At 47.0% G+C, this 13,925-nt stretch overlaps 2 protein-coding genes across 3 annotated transcripts in view; one reads left to right on the top strand and one right to left on the bottom strand.

Annotated features, from left to right (window-relative positions):
- The window catches only part of CUNH1orf105 (chromosome unknown C1orf105 homolog), a 27,561-nt gene extending 15,898 nt beyond the window's left edge, over positions 1-11,663 (bottom strand). Inside the window, exons 1-3 of the mRNA XM_012557746.2 lie at positions 11,220-11,663; positions 10,242-10,327; positions 6,411-6,501 (exon numbers count right to left, since the gene is read on the bottom strand). Of these exons, the coding sequence (XP_012413200.1) occupies positions 6,411-6,501; positions 10,242-10,327; positions 11,220-11,663 (621 nt within the window). The remainder of the gene's footprint in view (positions 1-6,410; positions 6,502-10,241; positions 10,328-11,219) is intronic.
- PIGC (phosphatidylinositol glycan anchor biosynthesis class C) lies at positions 11,414-13,925 on the top strand. Of its 2 annotated transcripts, none has more exons than XM_004384114.3 (2): positions 11,414-11,489; positions 12,526-13,925. In XM_004384114.3, the coding sequence occupies exon 2, from the start codon at positions 12,743-12,745 to the stop codon at positions 13,634-13,636; it is 894 nt and encodes a 297-aa protein (XP_004384171.1). In that variant the 5' UTR covers positions 11,414-11,489; positions 12,526-12,742; the 3' UTR covers positions 13,637-13,925. The 2 variants fall into 2 exon arrangements, with proteins under 2 accessions (XP_004384171.1, XP_023594234.1); XM_023738466.1 differs by lacking the exon at positions 11,414-11,489 and adding an exon at positions 11,612-11,776.

Raw genomic sequence — 13,925 nt, 5'->3', positions numbered from 1 at the left:
GCATTATGTACTCTTGTTCTTTTTTTTTTTTTTTTTTTTATGTGTTTATCTCCTGCACCAGGCTGAGTTCTTTAAGAGCAAGGGCCATGACTTAGGCATCTTTGTGTTTCTAGAACCGATCACAATCCCTGGCACACAGCAGGTGTTCAGAAAAAGTTAGTTGAATGAATGAGCCATTGTAGGCATTTTAAACAATCTGGTATAAATACAGACATAACCAACTTACAGCCATGTATATAGACACATATTACACAAAATATAAGTGTGCGTGAAGATCACTATTTTAACACTCTGTGCAGGGAAACAGCACAGGACATTAGTGTTGTAGGGCAACAAATTCTTTCTATAGAATGTGCTGGGGAAGAGCACTGGCAGGGAGTCCAGAGGCTCTGTTCTAGCCTGGAGCTTTGAGCGACTTGAGCATCTTTGGTCAATCACGGAAACTCCCTGGGCCTCCCCTCCCAACAGTAGTCTCTGTGACCCAAAAGACAGAGGTAGAAGCTCTAATCCTGCCCATGCTTTACGTGGAGAGGTGAAAACCAATCTTTGATCTGTGGCTTCTGTCATCTCTGCAAGGAATGTGGCAGTGGCTCCACCTCTTACTCACTGTCAGCTGAAGCCTAGCCTCCAAGAAGAGCCACTCAGCTCCTCCTCATGGGGAGAGGAGGGTGAGAGCACCGGGGAGTGTTTACACAGCAAGGGAGGTAGCGGTGGTGGGTAAGTCCTGCCTAGATGGTCTACAAACAGTTTGGGATTCCGTGTTCTGTAGGCCTCCGATTCTGCCCTCCTGTCTTGCTTTCCTTCTCAGGACCTTTCCTTCTGCAGTACTCTCTTTCCTTTGTCACTCTTACTTTCCTTAAGGCCAGCTCAGCAGCACTAGCAGGAATCCAGAATGAGTTGGCCAAGGTTCACAGCACAAGCCCCTGGTTACATCATCTTTAGAGTCAGAGCCACCAAGAGAAGAGGCTCTGAAATCTTAACGGGGCTCTCATTTCCCAAGCAGCTGTCCACAGGGCAACAGATGGCAGTTGTGATGGGAGAGTGACAGCAACCTGTTTGTAGCTTGGCCAAGGTATGATGCATATTTCAGCCAGTCCCCAGAAGCCAAGGCCTGCTCTTCACATTTCACAACTGAAAATATCCTATCATCCAAGGTCAGCACCTGCTGTGGTTCCTAAGATCTGGCTCATGGCCTCAGTCCTTCGCCTTCTTGTATCCTTCACACACACACATACACACACACACACCTGTCTACATAACAAAAGCTGAAAAATGGAAGCACAGATGGAGATTTTAAAAATAGACGTGGCGAGCATGGCTTGAGGAGCACTGACAGCCTTGCCTCTGTCCTTCTTGGCCTCTGACACCTCTATTCCTTTTCTCCTTTTTAACTGAGAGACCTCACAGGTCACCTAGTTCAACTCTTCCAATTAACGCAATGAGGAGACTGTGGCCCAGAAAGGCTACAAGATTTGCCCAAGAGCACTTTTACTTAGTGGCAATGGGCCAGAAAGTTCTTTGGATAAAAGAGTCAAAGAAAAACTACATTTCCTCAGAGAAAGGGTGGAATCTTAGGACCCATATGATTCTTATACCCCTTAAGGCTCAAAAATTAGTGGCCAGAGAACCATTTTCAATGTTCTAAAAGACCCTGTTGCTGTTGTTAGGTGCTGTTGAGTTGGTTCCGACTCATAGTAACCGTATGTACAAGAGAAGGAAACACGGCCCGGTGCTGCTCCATCTTCACAATCATTGTTATGCTTGAGCCCATTATTGTGGCTACCGTGTCAATCCATCTCATTGAGGGTCTTCCTCTTTTTTGAATCGAGGGCAACAGATATGTCTGTTGCTGTTGAGTTGAAAAAGAGGTGTGTGTGTGTAAACATATGTATACACACACATATACATATGCTACTTTACCAAGCATGATGTCGTTCTCCAGGGACTGATCCCTCCTGACAACATGTCCAAAGTATGTGAGACAAAGTCTCGCCATCTTTGCTTCTAAGGAGCATTCTGGCTGTATTTCTTCCAAGACAGATTTGTCCATTCTTTTGACAGTCCATGGTATATTCAATGTTCTTCGCCAACACCACAATTCAAAGGCATCAATTCTTCTTCAGTCTTCCTTATTCACTGCCCAGATTTTCACTAATTTTTTTCAGAAGTAGACTGTCAGGTCCTTCTTCCTCGTCTGTCTTAGTCTGGAAGCTCAGCTGAAACCTGTCCACCATGGGTGACCCTGCTGGTATTTGAATACCGGTGGCATAGCTTCCAGCATCACAGCAACACACAAGCACCCACAGTACAACAAACTGACAGACATGTAGGGGAAAGCTAAATATAGTTTTAAAAAATGCTATTACTGTTCATTAGGAAAAAATATCAAACACACACAAAATAATAGACAGTCATGTATCCACCATTCATGGTTTTACTACCATCAGTATTTCAGGTCAGTGATGTCCGTTACTACTTTCCTTTAAAAAATGTATTTGTGGTAATATGTGTTTGATCAATGTAAACAGGAAAAGGACTTGGGGGTATTTAAAGTAGGTTACTTGGTGGTCACAAGCTTTCAAAATTGATAGTCAACCAGAGAAAACCAAAAAAAAAAAGAGTTCTTGAGAAATTGTAAGACAGAAGATAGGAAGGCAACACCCTCTACATTTTCCAGCTGTGCCTCTGCTACCGTGCATTCTTTTTAGCCAGGGCTTTCTGCCATAGGTCTGCTAAAGACAAAGTAAATATGTTCCCATCTTTACTCTGACCCATTGGATTGGAACAACAAACCCATATCAAAGATAGTAGAGAGAAGTGGGGACAAGGATGGAAGAGGGCGAGGGCAGCATTTTAAATCTACTAGCGATTGAGGAGCTCCAGCTAAATTTACACCCCACCCCCAGCAGTGGGCAAAAGTGTTTTCAGGTGTCCAGCTGCAGAGCTCCAGATCACCCACACACATCTGCTTCTGTCTGGCTCTGGATCGCTGAGTAAATCACCTCTTGGGCTCAATTGTTCAGCTACTACAATATACTTTCCTGTTTCACTGCATCTTGAAGAGTTGGAGGTTGATGCCTGTAAATGGCAGGTGAAAGTTGGGCCTAGCAAACAAGCCTCTCCACAGGAGTTATTTAAAAATGGGGAAAGGCTTAGCTTAATTTCTTTGTCTTTTAATTTTTTATTTGTCTTCTTTCTCAGCTTTGCCTTTCCTTTTCTGTTTTTTGCCCCTCTACTTCTCTGTCTCTCTGTCTAGGCTTCTGTTATCTTGCTGTCTCTCCTTCTCCTTGTCTCTGAGCCTGTTTCCTCTCCATCTATTCATTAGGTAGTATTGCTCCAGACACATGTACACTGCATCTGCCATGGGGCTGCTCCTGGGTTGGGGAGGAGTGCCGTTTGAAATGTGGCTGTTCAAAGTTCTGCCCTTTGACCGGTGACGGTGAAGAGAAAGCAAGCCAGGTGGCAGGACCTTTGTGCCTACGCATGGGGGCCAGGTCCTCTCGCTGGCTGCGGGCTGCCAGCAGCCTCTTGGCAGGTACCTGATGTGCAGGTTGCAGGAACAGATAGTGTCCACAGTGCATTCCACTCCCCTGAGACACAACACAACACAGTTTCTTTCTACAAAGGAGCAGCTGCCAGCTGAGCCGTGTTTATCTCACAGTGTCCATGTGCATGCCTTCATGCTCACAGCAGACCCTCGAGGCTAGAATTACATTTGAGGAGGCCAGGCAGGCCTGAGATACCTGCAGGTGTCACCAACACAGCAAGGATCCTGGGTTCCCCATCTGCCTTTCCAGTCTGCAAGGGCGACTCTCTTTCTCATACACACACCAGCTGAAGGTCAAAAACACGAAGGCCTTGGTCATCCCCCAGTAAGGCCAGGGTGAGGTGCTTTGTTCTTCTCTACTAAACCCGTTGCAGTCCAGTCGAGTCGATTCCGACTCACAGCGACCATATAGTAGGAGGCATGTATTCCTGATTTCTCACGGGTCTGCCCCGAGACTGGCCTCCAGCGTTCCCTATTGGATGAACAGCTGTTGCTCTTGGCTGGCATCTAGTGGCCAATGGTGAGTATTGCAGACGAGAAACGCTAAGCCCGGCTGGAGGACGGCCTCTCACTTCGCGTCATTACTAACACATTCCTACCCCGTCCACTGGCCCGGCCAGCTGGGAGCCTAGAATCTTAGCGCCTAGAATGCGATCGTGCACTGAGACCCAGAGCTGACCTGGGATGAGGAGACGCTCGGCGGCAGTGAGAGCCTGCCTAAATAGGAAGTTCAGAAAGACGCAGTGACTGAAAGACTTCTCGCTCATTCTGCAGCAATTGTTGGCCCATCGTGCCTCCGCTCATCCCCCTCAGTCCATGTCCTGGTAGCCACTGTTACCTACTTGTTCAGGTGTTACCAAGGTGTTAGGGGGTTAATGAGGTGACTCTCAGTCACAGCTCTGGCCTTGACACTCCTAGGCTCAAACCTGGAAAGTCTCCTCATGCTCTAGACGTTCGGGCCCTCTCTGCTCTGGCCGGGCCCACCCTTCTCCTGGTTCCCTCCCCGTACCCCCACGCTGCTGTCTGCTGGTTCCTTGACAAGCCACTTCCTGCGCTTTCAGTCTCCCGAGTCTTCACTCTTCCCTTCACCTGAGAGTCCTTTCAGCACTTCCTCCTCTGCTGGCTCTTCCCCCCACGTGTGAAAAGCATATCTGCAAGATCCAGTGCACATGCCACTTCCTTCTTGAATTATTCACTCGCTGCACCTCTGCTCACCCCTTTCCCAACTTGGAGGCCACCTTTCCCTCCCCGGCCCCTCAAAGTACCTCATCCTGCTCTATGACACTCATTCTGTTGTTGTGTACCTGTCCAGTCTGCCCACTCATTTGTGTAGGCTGCAACTGTGACTTACTCGTCTCTGAACTATATTAAAGCAAATACAAAGGGCTAGGTAAGCATCCAGGCTCCTAATACTTGTGGCTCACACATGTACTGAGTTCTTGCTAGGGGTCGGGCACTGTGCCAAGTACGCTAGGAACAGCTCTGCATTCGCTGCCTACAGCAGTGCCCAGAGAGATGCACAATTCTTCAGGTGAAGAGACCGCCTAGCTCCCTCCTCGAGAGATGCACCACCTCGAGAGATGCACCACTAACGTCAGGGAAGCCTCCATACAGCATGCAGTGTCACTGAGGGTAGCTGAGCAGTTGATTACACCAAGATCCTTTTACACATTCTGTGAGGTGGAAGGGAGATGAGGAGTTTTTAATTTAAAATTCCATAGGTATAGGGTTGTAGGTGGGAGACATGAATAATTCAGTTTGGGGAAGTGTCAGGGACTCCAGAAATTAGGATTGGTTCAGGTCACTGAAGATTTCACAATCTTCACGGGGTAGATCACGAAATGTTTATTTTATTGGTTTTCCTTTTTATGATTCTAACCTTATAGTTTTGTTATGCATGTTTTCGTGTTGCTCTCAAACCAGGTACATACAAATCACTTACAATGTGATGTTAGGATTAGAAACTTTCTGAATTTAGAAACAGAAACATAGAAGCATGTGAGGTTTGTAGTAACCACTCTTCTTAAGATAGCTGTGCACCTGCATACTGTTATAAAGAAAATGTAACATAGGACTAAATTTTGGTAAATTGGCCTTGAGATTTAAATGTGTCATAAACAACCCCTTGAATCTCTAATCTTGAAGAAAGATGCAACATTACACCATCTGGCTGACCTTAAAAAAAGATGTAACACAGTAGTCTTAAGCATGACGTCACCTGGCCCATACCATGCAAAGCCAAGGCGAAAAAGTCACATATAAGCCATGGATTCTGGTATATTCACCAAAAACAAGGCAATGGCAAAAGGCCTCTCTGACTCTCTTCCTGAAGACTGAGAGCCTGCTAAGATACTGCCTGCCACAGCCAACCTCAAGATTCTAGATACAGGGGACCTCCTCTGAGTTTGAAATGTGGTTAAGCCGTCCTCCCGAGACCACTCACTAAAGTTGAATGCCTGGAGTCTATAGATTTACTCTAACCATTAAACTAACAATGTAATTGTTAATTCTGATTCTCCGGTTTGAAATCAATGTCTTGAGGTCTTACTGCCTCGCCAGGACTACTGTGCAATAAACTAAACGAGTATATGTATGAAAATCTGAGTATTTCTCTACTTATTTCAAAATAAAAATCCTCACAGGACAAGCTTTATTCTTAGTTCTAGAGGACTGGGGCCCTAAGGCACTTGAGATGGGGTGGTTGGGGTGCTCATTTATTTCACGCAACAAGTATTTATTGAAGATGGATGATGTGCCAGGCACAGGGCTATGCTTAAACAACAGGAAAATGCCTTCGCATTCACATTCTATGCCATCTTAGAAGTGCTATTGGTTTCATTTCAATTTTTAAAAAGCTGAATACCTTAGACAAGGCATCTGGAACTTGAAACAAAAATGGCAAATTCATATCCTTCTTGGATGAAATCAGAATAGTAGTAGAGGACTGAGGAGACCTAGATAATTGAAACAAGAGAAAGTTAGAACCATAGGCTTCGGGATGAAAAGCCAGACCCTTGGTTGTTTCAGAGAGAACACCCCTAGGAGCCCTCCTCCTCCACCCCAGTCCTGGAGGGCCCAGGCCATAAAGGAGCTCCCAAAAGATGGTTTCACCCTCCTAAGTCCCTTTGGCTTCTCTCTCCCTTTTGTTTGGAACTAACCAGCGCCAGTTCTGGCAACCAAATCGGTTGCCATCGAGTTGATTCCGACTCATAGTGACCCTACAGGACACAGTAGAACTGCCCCATAGGGTTTCCAAGGAGTGGCTGATGAGTATAGTACACCCCAAATCTCCTTCTGAAAGGACAGAAGTTACTGACGTTTCACAAGTGCCTGTCATTTCACTCCTGTCCTGCTTTCCTGGAGTAGGTATCTCTGCCCGCTGACACAGTCCACCCATTTCCTTCCATGGAACATCATCTTTTCCCTCCAACCACTCTTTTCCTCCAGAAACATTCCTTCCCGTCAGCTAGTGATGCAGTGATGCTGCAGGGGCACACCATTCTCTTCACAGGGTGACCTGCCTATGGCCTCCTTGCTGGCTGCTGTGATTCAGATCACTATAGTGGAAGGGGCCACGGCGTGTGGGGCCTGGTGAGCATGAGTCACCTGTGCGTACAGCACTGTGCATGCCCCTGGCATCCATGACGTGGAAACTCAGAATGCTGGTAGTTACGCCAAGAACACCTCTTCTCTCTAATGAGGAAGAATTCCATTGTCCATTGTTCATGTATAACTAAGACATGTGAAAGGAGTTTGGTGTTCAGGAAGCGTTTATTGTTTCATTCCCCCTCACCATTTCCCTGGGCCCTGCAGGACCAGGGTGGCAGGTTGGAAGGAGCTCCTTCACTGCCTTTGTCTTGGACCTGTCCCAAATGCTGACCAGGAAAGACCAGAAAGCCAGGTTAGAACTGCTTAAGAAATGATACTCTTAAATAAACAGGACCTCTGTGTGAACAGAAGGGCCTCTGGAGATGCATGATGAGTGTGGCTTCAGCATAGTCAGGCTAACCTGAGAGAATCTTTCTTGAAGGGAGTGGAGGTTAACAGGCCAGTGTGGGTCTGTGCCAGGCACATGTCTCTCCTCCCCAGCCTCACAGGTGTGTCTGGGGCACTCTGAGCACATTTTACTAAATGTCCTTTAAATTTTTCGGACTGTTCTGCATTAGAACTGCTTGCCCAAAGCTATCTAATACTTAAGGCACGTCTAGACCTTTTTTCTAGGGTCATTGACTCAGAAACGGCTTTTGCCAAAAATAAATAGCCCAGAACCCAGGGCGCTGGCCAGATGAGGAGTTTCTACTCCTAAAAAATGTTGACACTGAAACAAACCATCCTTTCAAAATACTTTGCATTCCTATCTTGTACCCCTGAAAACTCGGGGTACCTCACAGGCATGGTCCAGCTCATTTTCTCAGAATTCTTGTGAGGTAGGTAAGCTCCATTTCTCTTAACAAGGGTTGAGATAAACCCAAACCAAACCCACTGCCATCGAGTCGATTCCAACTCATAGCAACCTCATAGGACAGAGCAGAACTGCCCCATAGAGTTTCCAAAGAGCGGCTGGGGGATTCGAACTGCCGAGCTCTTTGGTTAGCAGCCATAGCTCGCCATAGCTCTTAACCACCAGGGCTCCAGGGTTGAAATAGCAGCCCTGAATCCTCTCAGAATAGCAATGAGTTGAGCTTCACTGCCCACCTTAGGTAACCTCTCCTGTGATTTGCTTCAGCTTGGCTGGTGGAGGACAAACCACCACCTTCCCTTCCCAGATGGCTGTCTACAGATGTACAGTCTAACGCTCAGCCCCTGGCTGTGACTGTGAACAGCTGCTGAGGATGCCCACTTGTGTTCTGGGCCTGCCCTCCTCAAGCCCTCCTCCCCGTTTCCACCCCTCTCAAAGGCTTATGAGTCCCTGGGCGGTGCAGATGGTTAAGTGCTGGACTACTAACCAAAAGGTTGGCAGTTCGAACCCACCCAGAGATGCCATGGAAGAAAGGCTTGGTGATCTGCTTCCAAAAGGTCACAGCCTTGAAAACCCTATGGACTGCAGTTCTACTCTGCACACATGGGGTCACCATGAGTCAGAATCAACTTGATGGCAACTAATAACTACAATAACATGGAAGGTTTGTATAATGAAGGAACAAGAGGGCGGGAGTTAGCCAGGCACCAGGGACACTTTGTTCCTGGCTGGAGGGGCAGGTCTAATAGGCATGTGGGTAGGATGGGATGGTGGGACGTTACCCTGTTAGAGGTCAAACACTAGCAATTTCACATAAAAATCCAAATTTCTGGCATAGTTAGAAAAACCAGTATTTCTGGCAACTGGACTAAGGTATGCACAGGCAACACTGGCTGGGGTTGAGTGTGGGCTGTCCCCTTTAGATGGGGGTAAGGGAGCTCTGTTCACTGCAGTCCCCATTTGGCCAGCTCTACTCATCTGTGTCCCCATCTGATGCTCCGAAGTGCCTGAGTTGGTGCCCCTGCCCCACCAATAGAAGGTGCTAAAGCGTCCTTCCTCGTGTTGATCCCTGGTGTTCTAACCATTCTTAATAAGAACTATATCACCTGGTATTATTTTATAAGCAAGCCTTTGGGTTTGTGAACCTCTGCCTGCCTGCTTTATGCTAAGACACTAGTTTGGGTTTACATATGTTCAAAGTTATGTAAAAATAACAGAAGCGAACAACAAGCACTTGAAGGTGCTCTGAAAATACACAAAACTGCATAACAGCTTACTGAGAATGTAGTTTTTTAAAAGGTGCAGCAGATGAAGCCATGGTATGTGTTATTGACATGGGGATGAGGAGGGAGCCACAGAAATGTCCCTCATGGAGAGTCACTTTTCTAGGGATAGGAGGGTACCTGACAGTTACCAACAGGAGTACAACCTATCTTGTAAGCTGCCTTACATGCCAGTGAGCCGACCCCTTTTAAGTCTGTGATGTGCCTAGGAACTTCCCTCCCCCTCCCTGGCCAGCCCTTTCCCCAGCCTCCTCCTGGTTTTTCCCATTCACTTCCCACGTTATCTCACAATCTCACATCCACCCTTCCTTCCATTTCCCCTTTGCAGTGCAGGAGTATATCCAGGGACCATCTCATCAAAAACGGGGGAAGGCAGGAGCATGAGGAAACACAGTTATTTCAAGTGGCAGCACTGAAATGCTCCTTACACACCAATTCCTCATATTAAAACAAACAAACAAAGCCCAGAAATATGTGTTCTATAGCAGTTTGCTTGGAAGAGGAGGGACTGGAGGCTTTGGGAGAGATTGCTTCAAAGTCAAATTTAGGGAGTTGTTACTTTATAACGATTGGAATGCATGGCTCTAGGCTCTTGATGGGTGAAATCTGAAAATTTCAAACGAAGGCAAAGGAACAAAGGCAGGGTGAGGAGGGAAAAGGAGGCCAGTGCACGTCTTGAGAGGCAGTGTCCAGAGGCAAAATTCTCTGGCAGAGTTAAGAGGTGGTGGTAGAGAGGGAAGTTATTTGGGACAATATCTCCCCAGGCCAGGTCTGTACTCAGTGCTCACTTTTGTCTGGGAAATGCAGGCTATTGCTGGTTTCGGAGCATTTGACTTGGGTTTCTCAACTGCTCAGGTGTGCCCCTCTGATAACTACTTCCCACCCCTTATTAAGAAATCATCCACTGTGAAACCTTTCTTGAAATCTCTGCCCTCAGAGACTGAGCTATTACCTTTTGGGGAGGCTGAGCACTAATGGCTTGTTTATGAAGCTGGCCTCACTAAGCCAAGGAATCTTGTCAAATTTTGGAACAGAAACCTGGAGAGAAAGGAAAAGCGGTCAGTTTGCAGAATTTGTCACACTTGGTCATTGCTAGCATTACGCTGACCACACTCATCTAATAGCAGCCATGCTTTACAGTCAATATTTTACAAAACATTTTTATATGTTTTATATTTGACCCTTATAACCATCCCATAAAGTAGCCAAGAGCAAGTACTGTTGTCTTCACGTAACAGATGAGGAAATCACAATCTAGAGAGTATGATTTCCCCTGAGCCACACAGCTAGTAAGTGGTTTCAGGTTTGCTGACTTTTGTGTCCACTATATCTTGTGTTCCACTATATCTCTTTGCTTCTCATTACTTCCATCTGTTTATTCATCCCCTAATATTTCCATGAATCCAGAGGAATATTAGCAACCCCCTGTTTCAAGCCTCTGGCTATGTTTTCAGCCACAGGGTCCTCCACTCTCACCCATTCTGGGAGGCAAAGAGGAAAGAACCAAGCTTTGAAGTTAGAGAGAACTGGTATTAATCTCGGTCCATCCACTCTCCAGCTGTGTGGGCTCCGACACATCACAATCTCTCTGAGCCTCAGTTTTGCCCTCTGTGAAAGGAGCGTGATATCATTACTATGAACGTCAAAGGACAAGAAAGCAAGCTCCACGAGTACAGGGATTTCTTTTTTTTTTTTTTTTTTGGTCCGTTTCAATTAACTGCTTTATCAGGAGCACTTACAGCAGTGCTTGACACTTGCCGGTATTCAGTGAATACTTGCCCAAAGAACTCATGGATGCCAGGAAGTCTCAAGTTGAGGACCTGACTTCAAAATAGGAGCTCAATAAAAGTAGCCGTTACTATCTCTCTTCTGCCAGCCAGCCACTATCCCTATCCTCACTTGCTTCACCCGGACCTTGATGCCACACTACCTGTCTTTCTGTTGGGATTAGCTTTCCCAAGTTCCCGGCGTTCCGCTTCGGACCGGTCCCAGGAAGAACAGCCAGGAGGTCCTCCGAGCGGCCAGGAGGGGGCAGCAGCGTTCTCGTAGTGCTCACCAGGAGAAGAAGGACGCTCTTGCCGTGGAGGTGGGGGCGGAACCGGAACTGTTCGGTCGCCGTCGCGACCCCGGCGTCCCGGATGGGGAAGGAGGCGGGCGGCCGCCCTCCCCTGGCCGAGCACCCTTGGGAGCCCGCGGGCAGGTGGGTTCCTAGTGGGCGTCGGTGTTTCCGGGTCCCCTTCTCCTCTGCCATCCACCGTAGGCCCACGGCTGGGTGAGGGGCGGTGGCGGGCAGGGGAGACCCGGGAGGGTCTGTAGGGTGCCCCCAGGGACACACTACCTCCGCCCCAACCCTGCTGGCGGGCGTTGCCCACATCGGCTCGGCGCACCGGGTGGCTGCGGGCTGGGGTCCCTGCTACAGTGAGGGGGCTCCTAGGGTGTCTGGCTTGTGAAGCAAAACCTATCGTGGTCTCCATGGAAGAAATAAAGGTTGGGCAATAGGAATTTTCTTCGCAGATTTGCTGCTTTGGTCTATGTGTTTCTGATTCTTTTTCCTGTTGTGAAAAAGGAGTGATCATTTTCTTCGGTCCTCACAATAGTTTCCGCGGTTATAAGTCGGAACATAGCTCTTTAAAGGGTGTTAAGCTCAGTTAATGGTTGAAGACTTTTTAGTTTGAGTCCTTGGTTTTTGCTAAATAAACCACAGAGTTCATACCTTTCTGTATTGTGCAGTTTACTGTTGTCTTTAGATCGGCCCCTCTGAAGCCCATCCACAGATTCAGGAGTATGTGAACCAGCAGTTAAGAACTGGCTTACAGGGAGACATGATGTGAGACACAGGCTTTGGGATCAGACTTGGGTTTGAATCCTGGCTCCACTATTTATCACTCTGTTAACCTTGGGCTAGAGTTACCTAAGCAGTTGGAACCTCAGTCTTTACTAGTTAAAGTGGGACTAATACAACTTGGAAAGATTGTGAAAATTAAATGAAAGACGGTACATAAGCCATCTAGCACTTAGCAGGTACTCAATAAATGCTAGCTAATGATAGTGACTATTACTGTTCAAGGGATTATAATTTTAAAATGTGAAATGAAGTTTTAATGTTCATAATTATGAGATGGCCACCACATATAGTTTGCTCAGACTTGTAGTGGGCTTAATTGGTTTGATTTTTAACTCAGTCTGTTCCTTGACTTTTCATGACTTTCATAGGTTCATAGTCTTTCTTTTTCTAGGAAATTGCTGTGTTGTCCTGCCACAGAGAACAAACTCATCTATTGCAGGCCTAGCCTGGGTTGCTGCCTTTGAAAGCAAGGGAAGGTCGGTAGAATATCAACTACAGTACAGCATGGAATTTCCAGAGAAGTCTTACTTCAAAACTTCGTAAAGAACCAGAACCACATGGACTTCTGCAAGGGGGATTGAACTGGCCTGAATTTGAGGGAAAGGATAATGTGTGACCAACCAGTGACTAATACCAAGGAGGCAAAGTGGCAGAAGGTCTTGTATGAGCGACAGCCATTCCCTGATAACTATGTGGATCGGCGGTTCTTGGAAGAGCTCCGGAAAAACATCTATGCCCGGAAATACCAGTATTGGGCTGTGGTGTTTGAGTCCAGTGTGGTGATACAGCAGCTGTGCAGTGTATGTGTTTTTGTGGTTATCTGGTGGTATATGGACGAGGGTCTTCTGGCCCCTCACTGGCTTTTTGGGACTGGCCTGGCTTCTTCACTGATTGGCTATGTTTTGTTTGATCTCATTGATGGAGGTGAAGGGCGGAAGAAGAGTGGACGGACGCGGTGGGCAGACCTGAAGAGTGCGCTGGTTTTCATTACTTTTACGTATGGTTTTTCACCAGTGCTGAAGACCCTGACAGAGTCTGTCAGCACTGACACCATCTATGCCATGTCAGTCTTCATGCTGTTAGGCCACCTCATCTTCTTCGACTATGGTGCCAATGCTGCCATTGTATCCAGCACGCTGTCCTTGAACATGGCGATCTTTGCCTCTGTCTGCCTGGCCTCACGCCTGCCCCGGTCCCTGCATGCCTTCATCATGGTGACGTTTGCCATCCAGATTTTTGCCCTGTGGCCCATGTTGCAGAAGAAACTGAAGGCATGTACCCCCCGCAGCTATGTGGGGGTCACACTGCTTTTCGCGTTTTCAGCCTTCGGAGGCTTGCTCTCCATCAGTGGTGTGGGAGCCATACTCTTTGCCCTTCTGCTTGTTTCCATCTCGTGTCTCTGCCCTTTCTACCTCATTCGCCTGCAGCTCTTTAAAGAAAACATTCATGGGCCTTGGGATGAGGCTGAAATCAAAGAAGACTTGTCTAGGTTCCTCAGCTAAGTTAGGGCTCTCCAGACTCCATTATTAAGGCAAGCTGATAAAGTAGCTTCCTAACTATTACAAGATTTGAAGACAGAGTTCCATTCTGGAAGTAGCATGCTGATGTGGGTGGGAGAGCAGAGATCAAAAGAAAAAGTTAACTAAAGGCTGAAGTGTTGAAGGTCCTTATCCTTTCCATATTCTGTGGATGACAAAGCTTTGTGGGCCCTCTTGAATTATTGCCTCGTATTATTTGCTGTAACAAATGAAGTGATGTGGCTTCTATTTATTAAAAAAATAACAACACATC

Source organism: Trichechus manatus, unplaced genomic scaffold (assembly GCF_000243295.1).
Source record: "Trichechus manatus latirostris isolate Lorelei unplaced genomic scaffold, TriManLat1.0 scaffold00117, whole genome shotgun sequence".
Classification (NCBI taxonomy): Eukaryota; Metazoa; Chordata; class Mammalia; order Sirenia; family Trichechidae; genus Trichechus; species Trichechus manatus.
The sequence above is the reverse complement of the archived record's forward strand: the minus strand, read 5'-3'. Positions and strand labels throughout refer to the sequence as shown.